Here is an 18,329-nt window from a genome sequence, read left to right as displayed (position 1 = left end):
AAGCTTTCAGGGCCAAGTGAACTGCTCTCAGCTCTAGCAGATTGATGTGGTAAGTGGATTCCTTGTGTGACCATCTTCCTTGAATCTGAAGGTGATTTGTATGGGCTCCCCATCCCAGAAGAGAGGCATCCGTGACTAAAGTTTGAGTCGGTATGTCCTTGTGAAAGGGAGTCCCCCGGAGGGCATGTTGTGACAGTTGAATCCGGTCCCCCCAAATCCCTGCTCGCTGGTCCTCCAGACATTCCTGCAGTGGTTTCATGTGGAGACGTGCATTCGGCGTGAGAAATATGCAGGACGCCATGGAGCTCAGTAGAGAGACCTTCCTCACAGTCGGGTGCGACACTGACATGAGAGCCTTAGTCTTCTGAAGGATTGATGAGCGTCTCTCCTCCGAAGGATACACGTTTGCTGTGCGGGTATTGATGGATGCTCCCAGATTTTGTAGGCACTGTACAGGAGTCGAGGTAGACTTCATTTGATTCACGTGAAGTCCCAAATGACTGAGAAGGTCGGAGGTCCAGTTGAAATGTTTGAGCCTCCTGACACGTGAAAGCCTTGATCAGCCAATTGTCTAGATAGCGGTAGACGAACACTTTATGTTTTCTCAAGTGTGCAGCTACCATCCCCATGCACTTGGAGAAGGTCCTAGGTGCTGATTTTAGGCTGAACAGAAAGCCCACAGTATTAGTAGTGGTCGCTTCCCACTGTAAATCTCAAGAACTTGCGATGTTTCTTTGTGTTGGGAATGTGGAAGCATGCGTCCTGCAGGTCTACTGCACGTAAAAAATCCTCCTGTTGTAGTGGAGGATAGATCAGGTGTAGTGCTCACATACAGAATCTTTCCTTCTGAATCCATTTGTTTGCCTCCCTTCGATCAAGAATGGGTCTGAACTCGTTCTTGTCTTTCTTTTTGACGAGAAAGAATCTTGAATACAGCCCTTTGCCTCATTGCAGCGATGGAGCAGGTTCTACTGCCTGTTTTTGTAAGAGAATGCTCACTTCCGTTTTTAATTGAGATAGGTGGAATCTTGATTGCTTTGGAGGCACTGATGGTGGAGGGCAGATGAATCCAGTAGGCAACTTGCCTCCTTGTGAAGTTTGCTGTCCTGACCTTCTTCTAGTTTGCCTTTTTTGATATGGTTGGTAGGATTGTTGGTACGATTGCTGTGTACCAGACTGACGCCCTGAGACCATCGAGGGGTTTGAATCTGTATTGTATATTGTCTTGAAAATGGACGAAAGGATCTTCGCTATTCTTTGGGTCTCTCGAGTCCCACCGCTTCCAATGTATCCATTTCTGCTTTAATGCGTGCCATCTCCTCATCTGCATGAGAACCGAAGAGTGTAGTGCCGGAGAAAGGAAGATTTTGAATACGCTGCTGCGCTTCAGGCTTTAATGAATTCAAGCAAAGCCATGAATGCCGCCTGAGTCCCACTCCATGACAATATCCATGCGCCGCTAGAAGTGATGTGTCTGCAGCAGCGCTAATGACCTGGTTAGAGACCATAAGTCCTTCCGTTAATATTTCATTAAAATCTGCCCTCTTAACTCTAGGTAGATGCTCAGCAAATTGTTGGAGCAACTCCCATAGTGCTCGGTCATTTCTACCCAAAAGTGCTGTTGCACTAGCTGCTTTCATGGAGGTTGCTGCTGTGTTGCACACTTTTCTTCCCACTGAGTCTATTTTACGACTCTTTATCAGGCGGAACTGTAAACATTGGAGCTGTGGTATGTTGTTTCTTAGCAGCCACCACAATGACTGAGTCTGGAGGCGGGTCCACCCTTAGGAAAGTGGGGTCCTATTCTGGAGGACGATACTTCTTTTGCAGCCTGGATGGGGCTGGCTTAATAGAAGATGGTGTAAGGAAAAGTTCCATCGCCATTTCCAAGAGGCCTGGTACCAAAGGGAGCAAAGGACAAGATGCTGGTCTTTGCTGTAAAGTCTCAAATAAGATTGAAGTCGATGGAGCAGGAACAGACATAGGAATGTTCAACTTTGAAGCCCCTCGAACTAAGACTAAACGTAGCGATACCATCAATTGGAGAAATCCTTTGACAAGGGGAGTCGGATAAAGTAGGCGAGTATCTTCCTGTACCTGTTGAAGAAGTATCCCTGGTGAGTCTAGACCGGGATCTTCCACCGTGATGTCGGTGGTCAGAATGAGTAGAGGAGTGTCTATGTCAATAAGAATGAGCCCTCGTATGAGACCTGGATCTTGGACTTCTTGGTGGAGTAGAAGGTGGAGGAGGAGGAGGCGGTGGTGGAGGTGCAGACGGAGGCAGAGGAGGAGGAGGCAGATCATCTGGACGATGAGGAAGAGAGAGAGCAGATGATACTGTCCTAGACAGAGAGTAAGTCAGACAATACTCAGAATCTGATGTGTAGATTACTCTCATTCTTTTTCTAGCCTTCTGGGGAGTTCCCGAATGCACCAGAAAACTATCTTTCCCCCTCAACGTCAATCTGCTAGTTGCCAGTGATCATCGACGTTGTCTTGAAAGAGAACTCCCTCCTGATGTCAACTGTAGACTCTTTGAAGAGGATCGAGTCTGTGATCGATGGGTTTTTCTCAATGTCTAACAACGACGTCTTCTCAATGTCTATCGACTGCGACATGGAGACTTCGACCGATGGTGATGTGTCAAAATCGATCGACGATGATGTCTCAACGCCGACAGACGATGATGATGTTTCAACGTCGATCGATGATGGTGTGTCGACGTAGATCGACGGTGATGGGTAGACGTCGAATGACTCAACGTTCTCGATGGCGATGTTGTGACCGTCTGCGGTGGGATTCCTGACGTCGAACATGTTCACACCGATGGAGCAGCCACCGTCATCGACCTTCTCCTCAATGTTGCATTTCAATGTTATTTCGACCCAGAGTCCTGAGTTGAAGGCGAACACGTCACCGCTGCGCCTCTCGACGTCGTGGTCTTCAACGACGACCGGGAACTATGCAGTTTTTCAGTCTGTCTTCCACTGGGGAGCCCCCCAGAGGCTGAAGAGGACTGGTAGAGGACTGATCCTCTGCACACCCTGAAGCCCCACCTGATGACTGGAACTGCTGTTTTTTTCGTTCGTCTGCACACTGAAGGCGAATCCTCTCCCTGTCATGCAGAGTATGCTTGGAAAAGGTTTTGCAGATGGAACAGGAGCCAGGAACGTGAGTGGCAGGCAGACAAATAATACATTCTCTATGAGGATCAGATTTGGCCTCCTTCCTTTCACAGTCTGGACACTTATCAAAAAGAGATGCCATTTTTTAAATAAACTGTGGTGATTTCTGTCAGAAAAAGACAAGAAAAGATAGAGAAGTACCAAAGACGTCAAGTGAAACACTCAGAGTTAAAGTTCTGGAAAGATTTTTGATGAAACAATACAAATTTGGTTGAGCTCCATGCTCCAGGGTCCTGTTAGAAGGATCCAGAAAAAAGAACTGAAGTAACTGCCACTGACTGTGCATCATGGGATACTGGTGGTCTCTGAGTTTTCGTAAAGGCACAGCGTCTAGTGTAAGACATATAATGGCAGTCCATGGGGACTACTCTGTCTCACCCTTTCATCTCTATTATGAAAAAAGAAGTTTTGTAAAGTGATGTTTTTCTGGGTGTTAAACACCATTTAAAATTACACAAAACATTGTATTATGGCCTCTTTTTCACTTCATTATGAAGTTGTGGCCTTTGTAGACTATTTAGTTAGGCTGCATTATTATCTTTTCTATCTCTTAAATGTCTTTAGAGGCCTTCCTGAAGAAAGGTGATAAATATCCACTTAAAAAGATCTATCTAAAGAAGTGCTCCGGGGTCCCGGCACATGGGCGGGACTATTCAAGTGCATATGACTATACATGGAAATCCCCTGCAAGAAAAACTGGCATTTAACAAGCCCTAAACTGGCCATAGTACACGGCAAAGAGTGAGCCTAAAAGTGTGTTAAAGACAGCCACCACAACTGGTTTTAAGACCAGAATGGTGGACCTCTTGGCCTCAATGAATGCTCGTCACGTGAGACAACAGATTGCAGATGGAGAAGTAAAGGCTGGACATTCCTGAATAGGATACTCACACACAAGAAACCACATCTTCATGTTTAGCTCTGGTCAAGAGACAATGGTAGTCGCATTACCTCATGTTTTAAAAACAAAGCCTAATAACATTATTTATATACATTGCAGGAGCTTACATTCACTGGTCTGTTCAAGGGCCATTCACATTTCGCTTCCACCCACCACAACACATAGCATGGGGCAGCAGGTCACTACATCCATTGCTTATCTTGAATCCTGACCAGAAGCAATCTGCCTTATTACAAATGTGCAACTGTCTGTATGAGTGCACTTAAGTGAAAGGGTCGCTGGGCAACTCTTTTTTTGCATGCTGTATCTGTTTGCAAACAAAAAAAACAAAAATATATGTTTTTAATTGAAGGTAGCTAAAGTTAGAACTCCTATCTTTGCCAATACATGCTTTTCTTCTAAAGACTGATTAATACACAATACTCTATTTTTTTTATCTTGCTGTTAATCACCATAAGACGAATGTGTGTGTTCTGAAAACTAAAAGATGCTGCACTCTACAGGCCTGAGGTATTCATTCAACTATCTACCCCCTGGGGTCATTTTCAGGACACTTTCTCATTACTCCAGGTATCTATGCATATTTCGTTCATGTCCATCTCAAACCTATGGACAACTAGGAGATGCCAGGTTTCCACTTGGGATTCTCAAGTTATCAGGAGATAGTGGGTAGTATCTTGTGTGGGTACAGTCATTTACCACTGATGTCCCAGGACCACGATACTATAATACTTCATCTGGATCACCTCATTACTCTCTTTGGAGACTGGACTTTGCTGAGGTAGCAATAACAAGGATAAAACCCTTGGTCTATGAGCCGGCAAGGTTTAGAAACTTAGATACAGCTGGGACTGATTTGCATAGGTGTTTGGCTGAAGTGCCACAATGAGTGATAAAAGGGTTGAATAGAATGTAGCTCGGAGTAATTACCAGTGGCTGAGAGTAATTCAACTATTCTGTCTAACCTCTTTAGGGGTTTTCAGTGCAACGGGTATGCTCAGATATAGGCCCCTTAGCAACCTGCTGCAACCATGGACTCAAGCTGCACCTCACAGAGGCCCACCAAGGCTGACATATGTAGAGTTGCTCTGGTTCTTGTGCAGAGTGCATGAAGGTTATCAGTTGTGACTGAAATAGATTGATATCCATATGCTTGGTACCTTGTTTAACGTTGCAGAGTGAGGAAAACACTGCGGGACCGGAGTGCAGCCCAGAGTGACAATAGTGGCTTAGATTAATTTAAGCATTCCCCTCATCGCGTTTTTGTGTTTCAGAGGAAAGTGCTATGTTCACACAAAAATGTCTTCTTTTTTACAAGCAAATAAAAAAAACAGCAACCCACAACGATCTCTCGTTAAGATTATCCTAAGACTATGCTCTCAATCCAACTCCAGTGAATGTTTATCTCAGAGGGTCTTTCACTAGAGTGTTTAAAGAGCCCTTTAAATCTCCAGACAATAACACACAAGTGTTAGATAAAAATTATACAATAAAGTAGCCTTGCTATGAAATGTATGCCCCTCTTTTCCAATGGCTCTGTGTGCAAGGCTTGTCATCCCTGTGGGCTAAAGCACCAACTGCTGACTTTCTCGTCACAAAAAACACTAAACTATCTGGAATCCAAAAACGTTCTACCTAAAGTAGTGTTGTGTAGCTCCTATTAAAATGATACAGCATCTGCACGTTTACACAACATACACTGTAGGATTGGTGTCAGACTGACTCTGAACACCACCACCGGGTATGTTGGCCTTTTGTACCAACTAGCTCACAGTGCCACTAGAATCTCCTCTTACCAAGGAGAAAATAGTTCCTGGCAACCATCGAACATGACAACCATGATCCCTCAGGACAGTGGAAACAATATACTACCTTTCGCTCAGTCACTCGTGCTTACTTAGTCTGTCTCAGAGAGATCCAACGAATAAACAGACTGGGCGTTTTCAATAAGCATCTATTAAACAGTTGCTATTCTGGTGTAGAATAGATGAGCTGCAACAACCGTTATACAGTATAAGATATAAATTATTAGCAGTACTAAGAAAGTAAATGGATGGTATAGCTCTACCATCTTACAATAATCATGAATACATACGAGTATATAAAACACATGGTAAAAAGATGCTTACTCCTACGATCTTTCCCTAACTCGAAGTACCGAAGTGTACCTAGCATGTGTGTAGGTTTTAAGCCAAGAATCCCTCTAGGATTTAGTCAACCCCATTACCTGAAGTGAGAGACTGTGGGACCCCGTCCTGGTTCTGAGTTGGAAACCCAGCAAGGGATGTTTAGACCATTGTAAGCTAGAGTGTCTGCATGCAGGAACCTCAGCGTCAGCCGGGAAGTCTCGGTCTCCTCTGCTCTATCTTAGCAAGATGTGATGCAAAAATATCCATAGGTATCCCCAGGGGTCCTACCTTGCTATGTTACTGTGTCGGCTGAAGGATGACATCAGTCATGAACTTTATACCTAGATATTTTAAAGGAGATGGTAGTTCTGATGTGTTTCCAAGAATCCTCATGCATAATGTATGAGATTTTGAAAATGTATGAGATTTTGAACTAGGGAAAACCTGCGTTCTGAATGCAGTGTTGTATCTAGGTAAAAGGTAAGTCCCTGTAAACTGTGACAAAAGTTATGTAGGGAAGAATATAGGTGAAGGGTAACAAAGTTACCGGGGCCTATATCATGGTACCTATATGAAATATAACAGTAGTTAATGGTCGACAGTCGAGGGTGCTGCCGAATCTTGGTGATTCAAGGGAGCGTGCATTTATCCCATTCCCTTTGGCTGGCCAAGAAGTCTGAGACAACCAAAGAGCTGCCATTTACAAAAGGAAATGGGACCAGTAAGCAGCCAACTCTACTGCAGGGTTATATTGGACATGGAAGTTGTACTGCTTAAAGAGAACCTTCGCCCGTTACACAAGGCATGTAATGGTGAGAAACATCTTTTTGGATTGGGTGTTGACATGTAACCACTGGTAACCCTTGTTAGTATGTCAGAGTGGACTCTCAGCCATACTTATGGACAACACGGTGAAGAAATCTGAACGGAGCAAACCCAAACAGAAGGGATCTAAATATGAACTCAAAAACTATGAAGGAGGTTTGTAAACACCAAGAATCTGGGAACAGTCCTTCTCCTCTGCTGATTACCAGCACCTCTCCATTACCTCGAGACAAATCCAGCACTGCCCAAGCGCTTAAGGGCTCTTGGCACTGCCCAGGCGCCAGAGGGCTCCTGGCACTGCCCAGGCGCCGGAGGGCTCCCGGCACTGCCCAGGCGCTGGAGGGCTCCCGGCACTGCCCAAGCAACGGAGGGCTCCCGGCACTGCCCAGGCAACGGAGGGCTCCCGGCACTGCCCAGGCATCTACATGATCTGTTCCTTGGAGGGACCTATACTACCCATTCATTAGGAGACACCTACCTGCTCTATACACTTGCTGAAGGCACCTATACCTTCCACTTACTGGAAAGAACAGTTTACTTGCCTTCAGTAACACTCAATCTGAGGTGCTGCTGAAACGTTTCCGATCCAGTCTGATGTCTAGGGAATCCTCAAAAGGTGAGGAATCTGCAGCTAGAAGTCTATCAGAAGCACCGCTATTAGCTGTTCACTGCAGACTTCTAGATTGCCCACTCATTGATGGCAAATATACATTCCACTTGCTGAAGGCAACTATTCGGTCCTCGTGCTGGGAGTCACCTTTACAATGCACTCACTACAGACAAGTACACAGTCTGCTCATTGGTGGTGCCTATACTTTCTACTCGTTGGACATGAAACCTACAAGGAGTGATACTTGGGATGGGGATATATCCTAGTGAGGATGGTGGAGAGTCGGGGGTTGGAGACTATGTGAAGGTAGCATAGAATGAGTAATGACCTGTCTAATAAAATCATTTATGGTACACTATCTTCAGCCGGCAATAATCACTGAGGGCATCCTAGTCTATCACCTCTGCCGCATTAGTCTCTACTTTATTTCAGTAATCCAATCATAACCCTCCTTGCAAATCATAAAGTAACCATTCCTGTAACTCCTAACCTCTTCCCACTTATCTAGATTTCCACTCACATAAATCCCAATCTCTTCACTGTGTGAGCTCTGTCTGCAATCTCACAATATCTAACCTCTTCTGCCCTATTTACTTATCCCATTTTTTCTACTTGCCTGAACTTACTCCAATAGGTAGCCTTACCTCCTATTAAATTAATCCACCGCTAGAAACTGGTGGAAAAGCTTCAGTTTCAGGAAACCACAGGACTAATCCAATAACCAACAAATCTACAATAACAATTAATAACCACTGGGCAAACCACTAAGTTAGGATTACGGAATATGGTGCTACCCACCATAAAGCACTTTAGTGTCTAGTCAGAGACAGTAAACGCTATATAAAGCAATTACAATACAATACTTACTTCCTTCTCTCACCCATCAATCAACCGTTATTGTTTCATTAAGTAATTGTATTGGGGAAAAAGAAACGGCTCACCTGTCCACAAACAGTATGAGGAGATCCTCCTGGTCCTCGTGCTTCTTCAGCTCCTGTTTCAACCAGCGCACCTTCTGGCCGCCTCCCACAGTGCGAGCCACGTCTCCACCTTTCCAATCCTCTCCCAAGCCAAGAGTCTACAAGGAAACAAATGTAACTTTAAGTGAGCAAAGTGTACAAACAGGATCCACTCAAGTAAACAGGATCCCTTAATGTGCCAGGCCCAGGAAGGTGAAGCCTAGGGTTTGAGATGTGCTTGCCTTCTCAGTTATAGGTGCACACACAAACTCGACTGGTAGCATTACAATTTAAAAAGATCTAAACACTGTCAAATATTGAAAGACACCTCACTGTAGAAAGACGAAATCAAACAGCAATAACAGGTGATCAAAAGTGAATGAATGTTCAGGAAAGATGTATTACTGAAATTACTATAAGTAAGTGCGCTATATACCAAATCTAATTCCATATGTAGTGTCTCATGATTTACATTGACTATTCTTCCTCTTGGTATGAGCTGGTGCAGAGCAGGTAGGGGCAGGACGGACAGGCTGAAGGTCCAGAGTATGCATTATAAATGTAGGGCTATCTCTCCCAAACACAGGGCAGTGGAACAAAGAGTGTAGGATTATTCAGGCAAGTGTACAGATGTGGCACATATGAAATCTTTTCTTGGAGCACAGAGTGAATCAGTGGACAGTATTAAGTATGTGAGTTCTGGTTTTTATCACCGGTACTAAGGACGCACTACTGTTGTACACCAACACGACACTCTGGGGGAAGTGAGGTTGAGCAGTCGATGCTTACGTTCAATTGTAGTAGGGGTTAGAAACTTGGATGCAGCATGAGACAATAAATACCATGCATTAATCTCAGTATTCAGCCAGTGTTATACCCTCAAAGACGAACAGGACTTTTATTTATAGAGGCGCAAAATGAGCATTAAAAAAATATGTTAGGTATCGAAAACCTTGGGGTAGAGACATGACCCCAAACTTCTTAATGCCCTACACACTAGAATCTCTATACCCTTGGACTTGCGTCCGACTTCAAAACTTGTCGGATCTTTTCCTACAATGTTTGAAGATAGATTTTTAAGTTCTCATTACTTGGACAATGGCGCATTGCTATGGTTTGCATGGCCTACTTTTTTAATGGCTGTATTTGGAACAGTGGACAGTTTAATTGCCTGGATTCAAGCTTCTGAGCTTCCAACCATGAAAAAGAAGGGTATAAGTTCCTGAACCAAAAATGCCAATTAATTGAACAGTACGGATCCTTGCTTAATGTGGTCAATGGAACATACTGTTTTTTTCCGAGGGTCAGTGTATAAGTTAATAATGGCTGGCATCCCGTTACCTCAGCCCAGGCAGGAAGCAGGTTAAATATTTTTTAGATCATAGTTAAGGTATGTATTAATTTTCAGTTAGTGCAGGAGCGGCAGATGTGGCATGAAATCAGCAACCATAATAAAGTACTACTGGGTTACCTATCTTTAGGGTTCCATAGTTCAACACCTACCAGTTACAGTCAAGATTCTCCAGTGGTGAGCACCAACTGGTAGAAACAACTGAACTGCAGGACCATTTGGTCACGAGACAGGTTACAAATGGTTTCAGAATCAGAATGTCTGTCTGGAGACAACAGCACAATGCTCCAACCCTGCTGTAAAGACACAAACTATTCACAGCCCTCTGCGACAGAAGCGAGCTGACTGGTCACCACAACGATAGAAGGAGAAGCAGAGACCATACAGAGCCATGAGCTAGGTGGTTCTTTTATGTGGTCTTGCTTCCTACAGGCTAGGTGGGCTGCAGGCATCTTGTGGCTCTAGGCGGTGGGTCAAACGCCAAGCCTGGTGTGTGAAGGCAATCATTTTCTAGGGCCATCTTGGTCAAGTGTGGACTGGTAAATCTCTACAACTGTACAGGGCAGGAAGCATCTCTACATATCCTGCAACAGATGATGTGGTTCTTGGGCTGCCTCAGTGCCTTGAGAAGTCCTCTAGGCACAACAACTGCAAGCTTCGCCACGTTGCACATCCTCCAGGGGCAGTTCATTTCCTTACAGTGAGGTCAGGCTTCATGCTTCCCACAGGTCATGGAAGTAAGATGTGCCAAGAATTCAGGCCTTTGCCCAACAGGAAAAGATGTAGATAGCAAAGGTTTCGGTCATGTTAATATGTCTAGCCAATACAAGCATGCAGGGCTCCTCGTTGTCAAGATAATCTGTTATTACTTGGCCCAGAAGTCCCAGATTTATCACACATAGGGGCCACAAATGGAAAGCTTGACCCAACCAGAGTAACCCTTTTTATCATTAAAATACTTCAGCCATTCATGCAGCAGTTCATCTTCTCTTTGTTCTCTTGTTTCAATGGACTCACAGAGGAGAGAATCAAAGGCAACACCAGTAGTTCCTACTGGTCAAGATGGGGATTGCCCTCAGATAGAGCCCAGCAGACTTCAATCTTTGCCAAATAATAGCCAGCTTCACTGGATGAAGGAGAGCAGTGAGAGTCACCAGGGTAGATAAACCCTATTCTGAATGAAGCAAAGGGGATGGCAACACCAAATCCACACTGTCTCTTCTTTGAGGAGGTTAGCGTCTAGCGGTCAACTGTGGGAGTGGTTAATTGGAGGAGATTTGCCTTCTGTGTTCGAGGATCCATTTTGTGGGTAAATACATGGTGTGTTTATGATTATTAATGAAGATCAAGATTTTTTAAGTCCCTGTGCCCACCTGTATTTATTAGAAAGCAGCATTAGCTTCCATTTAAGAGGCCTGTGGTCAAAACCAAGATCATACCCGACCTGTGAAATGAATGCTGGACATCTAGACCCAAACACTAGGTGTCTGAAACATAACGGCTATTGGACGAGGGCAGCTATTCTGAATGGCTTCAAAATTAATTCTGATGGCAGGCATCACCGAGGCCAAGTCTAGAACATTTTGAGGGCCATCAACACTGGGAATCACCCATCACCAAAGTCAGAAGAGGAAAAACCAACAAGGTGCATTTTTACACCAATTGCCAGGTCCACTATGAGAAGAGGTCTGATTAAAGCACCTCTGGACTACTGCAACATAGTCTACAGCAGTCTCTCAATAAGCCTACATTAGGCCTATACTACATACAAGTACAAAACTAAGGGGCAGGTCATTCACAGGAACTGGATCCAGACAGCATGCCAACCAGGGACATCAGGTTGACCAATGCATGCAGAAATTATCAACCCAAAAACAAAGACAAAAAAACAGCAGAGATTGATCAAAGAACAAGACTACGGCTCCAGAACTCTAAAAAAATCATCTGATAGGGCCACACCTAACCACATGCTCTTTAGCAACCTCTTGGAAATAGGTGTTTAAACAAGCAACCACAAGACTAGGACTAATGCTGTTAACAGGCCAGCATACCAATGCCTAAGATGCCCCTAGCCAGCAAACCCAATTTCCCACCATCCACTGACCAACCAAAGATGGCACTAATTCTGGACCATGCCAAAAGAACAATCCACACGAAGAAAATATGAGAAAGGCGCACCAAACAAGCCCAGCATATAGAGGGTTCAGCCCATGAATGCAACAAGCACAAATTAAAGGACAAACTCAGGATAAAGTAGATTTATCCCTTACTAAGAACCTCCTCTGTACCCTCATCCATGCATTCTTACGACCAGATTCATACAGAGCTTCACTGCAGTACAGACTGTTAGAATTGGGGGTCTCTAGTTGGCACAGGTATGCACTTGTGACAAGCAGGGACCCTCTCCTCTAGTCAGGGCAAAGGACTACTCCTAGAAATAACCCCTGCTCACCCTCTAGGCGGCGTGGCGCGAGCAGACAAGGCTAATCTCCAGAGCATGTAGGGTTAAGCATTTGTAGTACACACAGCAACCAATTGACACATCACAGATGAACACCAGGCTGATTTTCTGTAAAAATATAGTTCTTTATATTCTTGTTTAAAGAGGCTTAATTTGCAGGTTTCAATAGCTTTCAAACGGTTCCAATAACTTTAAAAACGGCTCCAATCAATCAATCAATCACCGCATTTGTAAAGCGCGCCACTCACCCGGGAGGGTTCCAAGGCGCTGGGGGAAGGGGTAGGTTACTGCTCGAACAGCCAGGTCTTGAGCTGCTTTCTGAAGGAGAGATGGTCCTGGGTTCGCCGAAGGTGGGTGGGGAGGGAGTTCCAGGTCTTGGCTGCCAGGTAGGAGAAGGATTTTCCTCCGGCGGTGGCTCTGCGGATGCGTGGTACGGTGGCGAGGGCGTGGCTGGTCGATCGTAGCTGGCGGGTGGGCGTGAAGATGCTCATGCGGTTGTTGAGGTACTTGGGGCCAAGGACAATACTCAAGGCAATATTCAGGTCTTTGTTGCAATGTTTATCAAGGCTGTGCGCTTCGTAGCGCTCCTGTACGCTTCGTTCGGTTTAACGTGAGTCCCATGCTTTCCACACTACTGGAGTCAAGCTATCCTGGCTGAAGACGGCTGATAGCCAGAAACTGGTCCTAGGATGCTTGATTCCGGTCCAGGAAAGAAATGGCTTGGTAGTTTGGGCAGGACTGTTCCCATGAGACACAGGGTCAAGGCTGATTTGCATATGGCCATGTCTGAACTGGGGTGGTGTGGAGTGCAAGAAAACGATGGATTTAGGCCCAGATCTCTGTACTGGGGTGAATGTATGACATTGTTCTGCATTCTGTCCATCAACTGTTGTTTTTGCATTTGTCACCCCGAGTGGGATGGGTATGCTCAGACGTGAGTCCCATGCTCTCCACACCACTGGAGTCAAGCTATCCTGGCTGAAGACGGCTGATAGAAACCGGTCCTAGGATGCTTGATTCCGGTCCAGGAAAGCCATGGCTTGGCAGTTCGGGCTGGACTGTTCCCATGAGGCACAGGGTCAAGGCTGATTTGCATATGGCCATGTCTGAACTGGGGTCATGTGGAGTGCAAAAAACCGATGGATTTAGGTCCAGATCTCTGTACTGGGGTGAATGTATGACATTGTTCTGCATTCTGTCCAACAACTGTTGTTTTTGCAATCGTTCGGTTTAACAAGCAAGGCCTAGCTACGTCCCACGCGCCTCACGTTATGACCGTATGGCGCGGCCGGCGTACACAAGGGGTACGAGTCGTAGCACTCCTGTACGACTCGTACCTCGTTGACAAAAAGCGGTTTTCCAAGTAGTACGTGCCTCGGGGACACTGCAGTCCGCGGTGTACGATGCAGACGTACCAGGTGCTTGTTTAACAAAGAGGCGGTGCGAGTCGTAGGCTGTAGCGAGACTCGCACGGCGTACAGTTCGCAGTGTGTAGTTCACATTACCTTCTTTGTTGATCTTGAGGGTTTGGTGCGAACGATGCAGGCCCCAAGCGTCCTACGTCACGGTGCCTTCCTGGTGCGATGCGAGCTATGGCTTGGGGGCTTGATAGTCGCGCAGTTCTCAGGGCAGCGATGCGTTCTAGAGGCAGGCTTTAGATTGCAGAGTCCGCTCTGATCCTGAAGGGGGAAGCGGCGGACGGTGAAGCAGGGTGCGGTGCGATCCCAAGTACAGGACGGCCACCAACTGCACTACGCGCCGCAGCAGCTCAATCACTGCAGCGGGGCGCGTTCAGCAGGACACCACACGGGGAGAGCGAACCTTGGGCAGGAGTCAGTCTTTACGTTGCAAGCTACGGCTCAGGGCCACAGGGTCGCGGTGCTCGGACGGGACGGGTCCTTTCTTGCGTTGCGAGCTACGGCTCGGAGGGGCACAGTCAAGGCGCTCGGGTCAGGCGGGTCTGACTTTTACTTTGCGAACGGTGATGCGACCAAGCAGAAGTCGCATTGCTCGGCAGGACAGGGGTGTGCACAGGCTCTTCAGAGTGCGCGATGACGGGGCACAGCACACTCAACTTTCTGTGGGCAGCGCTGCAGGGACAGGCAGCACCAGCAGCAGCTTCTCCTTCAGGGGGGTAGCGTCCAATGTTCCTGGGGCGCAGTTCAGAGGGCAGGCTCACACGCAAGCCCTTGGAGATCTGTTTCAGAGATTCGCAAAAGTTGAAATAAAAGTCTTTATCAGTCTTTGTCTTCTCTTCTTCTTGCAGCAAGGCACCCACCACAGGCCAGTCTCTCAGGCTAGAGACAATAGTCCTCCATGCAGCTTTCCCAGGTTCTTCTCTTCGGGCAGAGTTTCTTCTTAGCGCAAGCAGGATCTAGTTTCTTAGGAGCAGGGCTCCTACATTTATACTGAAAATCCTTTGCTCTTGCAGGCCAGGGGGCCTGAGCCAGGTTCAGCCCAGTTGTGGAGCACTTTGTTTTGGTCACTCTGGCTTCTTCTTTCAGTGAGCAGGGCAGAGACATCAGGCGCTCCGCAGGGGGTGGAGCCAGCATTGTGGTGGCAGAGCACAGCCCTATTCAGAGTCAAGGGGCACTCTTCCCACCCATCCTGGTATAATCTCTCTATTCACCACCTGGCAGCCCAGACTGTCTCCTGGAATCCCCCAGCCCTGTCACTCACAGAAACCAGACAGCAGATACACATCCTAGCAGGGGCAGGCTGAAATGGTCAGGCAAGCAAATGCTAAGTTTCTAAAAGTAGCATTTGCAAACACAGGATGTTAAAATAAACTTTACTAAAATAAGTATTTTATTATTCTGAGTACAGGCATACTAAACTTGACTTTCTACAATGTTCCCTGAGCCTGCTGGGATTATAGAGTGTAATAATTCCAGCAGCCCATTCTGGCCTATGAGAACAGGTAGCCTTACAATAGTGAAAAACGAAAATGGCTGTAATTCACTATTAGGACATGCCACACACATCAGGGCTTGTTCTACCTTATGCTTACAATGCACCCTGGGCTAGGGCCTACCATAGGGGTGACTCACATGAAGTAAAGGGAAGGTTTAGGGGCTGGCAAGTGGGTGCACTTGCCCAGCCAGCCTGACAGTACCAGACTGCACGCAGGTTCTGCAATGGCAGACCTTAGACACATTTTACTAGGCGGCTTCTGTGGGTGGCACAACCAGTGCTGCAAGCCCTCCAGCAGCATTTGTCCTACAGCAGCATTTGTATTTACAAGCCCTGGCAGTCCTGGTGCACTTTACTGGGGACTTACAGTAAACCAAATAAGCCAATCATGGAAACCAATCAATGTATACAATGTATACACAAAGTGGAAGGGAGACTCACGCCAAGGTGCCAGGTCTAACACAGACTATTTTATGTTTTTGTTTTCATGCTCACCAAGTGAACGGATTCCCTTTCCTGAGTTATGCTGAAAACTGAGTGCCAATCACACTCCACTAAACAGAGTCCAAACAGAGATCCTCAGATGGAAATAATGTGTTGCGTATGTAAATTGTTGTGTTAATGTCTGTTGGCTCACTTTCACTTTCCGAACACATGGGTCTGTATTAGAAATTATGCTGGGAAGTCGCCGGAAAATACTTAGAAACAGTATGGGTCCAGGACACCCGGCTGAAATGACAGCCCCTGTTGCATCCTGGCTTGCTGTGTTGTTAGCGGTATACACTTTTTGGAAGATAGGAATCCTTAAACTGTCTGGCACAAAACAGTACAATAAGAGAATGCTGCCTGGTATCAATGGATATCCAGCAGGGGCATCCAAGTAAATTCTAATTTCTATCAGGTCAATACAAAACTAGTCCCTCCATACCCACATTGTCACAACTCTAGGACAAACACGACAGCAATCAGAAAAGCCTAGGGATCACCTGAACCTGGGCATTGGCTATTCAGATGAAATCGGTGCTCAGCATGCCCCACCCATCTTCTCCCTCATTCAAAGTTGTAGTCCTAGGATATAAATTAGTAGACTTCATGGCCAGCATAAAGTGTCAATTGTCCACCGAGTCATCTTTGTCCACCACAAGTGAACGCTGTGACGAGGAGCACACACCTCCATCTCCATAAACTGAGCCACGTCCAGGTTAAGCTTCCTTCACAAAGTGGACTTTGCTTGCTGGTTCTGTTTTGCTTCAGCAATTGAAGCTGCAAGTACACAGTTGTCCAGAAAAAGACATTAAAACAATTTCAGCTCATACAAAACCGGTTGTGGGGCTGTAAAAGCACAGCACTACGGCTCTCCAAGCTTTACGTTGGCTGCCTTTGGCACATCGGCTAACCTTGATAGTATGCACTAACCCCAGAGTGTACTGGTCTTCACAGCAACAAACCAATCCACAAGCCATAGTAGTGTCAACCACTGTTTCATTCAACAAGGGAACCGGAAGGAAATCCTTGGAAGAGGAGGTCTGAGGGGCTAGAACAGCCTGAGCACAGCACTCAAACAGCAGCGCCATTTCAAGTACAGAAGGAAGCGAAGATGGTCCCATCAGACCTGGCTTGAGCCTTCTTGATGAAGGCTGACTCAACGAGTCTATAAGCTGCAGACCTGTTTGAGCTAGGCCTCTTTCAGCAACCTACTGATTATGGCATGAAGCAAAACATGCAGTCCTGTTGTACAATGAAGAGAGGAAACATCGCACATTTCCTCTAAATCACTGTAACTGGAATGCGGCATACTAGTTGCTATGTTACCAGTTTTCCTCTTGCTTACCGTCTTACACTTCATAACTTCATCTCTCTTACAATCGTCCTTCTGTTCTGAAGCACTGAAGCAATCTGCAAGGAGCATTCAATGCCAGATAAATCATCAATAGGTAAAATATCAAGTGTATCCCCCCCATCTGAGAAAATACCACTCGCCCATCTCCTAAGCGCGCAGAACGGAAGAGTCACATTTGAATGGGAAGAAACGCGGGGACACCCCCCCACCCCCTCCCCCCGAGGCCCCGATTCTTGAAGTGCACAGAGGTCATTTAAATAAATAAATACATTGCTTTTATTAGTATGTAGATGCGTCCCTGAGCCCTGGTCTTTGGTAGTTATCCAGTCTTAAGGGAATAGTTTTCTTTCTTTACTGAATGTTGTTATTCACAAAACGGCAATCATTACATAAAATTCCTTACTTTATATATTGAGGAAACCGAAAGAACTCTAGCATTTTTGTATTCATTTTATTTTAATCACCTAATTAATAGCACTTCTTATAAAAAAAGAATTTCCAAAAAATAAAATGTATTGACACATTTTAACAGTATTAATTTAAATAATATACTAAGATTTAGTGTAATACCCACAATTGGGTAACAAACTATAATATGGTTTACACCGAAATGGTATTCCACCCGGCAAAGCCCACTAGCTACTGGTAAGAGTATGACAGGTCTGCAAGAAAATGGCACGACCCGGTGGAAAACTGGTAAACTTGGAATTAATAAAAAGATGGTCTACATTCATCTCTAGTCAGAAGGTCAACCGCTAGACCACATGCCTTCCCTTTTAAATATGCATTGGTCATTCAGAGCATTGCTTAAAATACTCCCAATGCTCCCCATTTCGTCCAGAGCTTTAGTGGTAGAAGTGTAATCCTGCGCCTGTTGGATTATTGCAACGCCCTGCTATTGGGAGCTCCACACTCCCTTATGAAGAGATTACAGAGAGTACAAACGGTGACAGACAAGTTGGCCCTAAATAGACCCGTAGGTCATCTGCATCCCAATCCCTGAAGGCACTCCATTGGCTCCCTTTGGTACACAGAATATTGTTTAAATCACTCTGTATTGTGTTTAAGGCACACCAGGGCCTTGGGCCGGCTCCCCTACAAAATAGATTTAACTGGCATGCCCCTAAAAAGAAATCTACGTTCCTCATCAGCAAA

At 45.7% G+C, this 18,329-nt stretch overlaps 1 protein-coding gene across 1 annotated transcript in view; it reads right to left on the bottom strand.

The window, feature by feature from the left end:
- The window catches only part of PLOD3 (procollagen-lysine,2-oxoglutarate 5-dioxygenase 3), a 294,630-nt gene that overhangs the window by 181,674 nt on the left and 94,627 nt on the right, over positions 1 to 18,329 (bottom strand). Inside the window, exon 3 of the mRNA XM_086946045.1 lies at positions 8,592 to 8,728. Within this exon, the coding sequence (XP_086802171.1) occupies positions 8,592 to 8,728 (137 nt within the window). The remainder of the gene's footprint in view (positions 1 to 8,591; positions 8,729 to 18,329) is intronic.

The sequence above is a fragment of the Lissotriton vulgaris genome, chromosome 12 (assembly GCF_964263255.1).
Source record: "Lissotriton vulgaris chromosome 12, aLisVul1.2, whole genome shotgun sequence".
In the NCBI taxonomy this organism is placed as follows: domain Eukaryota; kingdom Metazoa; phylum Chordata; class Amphibia; order Caudata; family Salamandridae; genus Lissotriton; species Lissotriton vulgaris.
The sequence above is the reverse complement of the archived record's forward strand: the minus strand, read 5'-3'. Positions and strand labels throughout refer to the sequence as shown.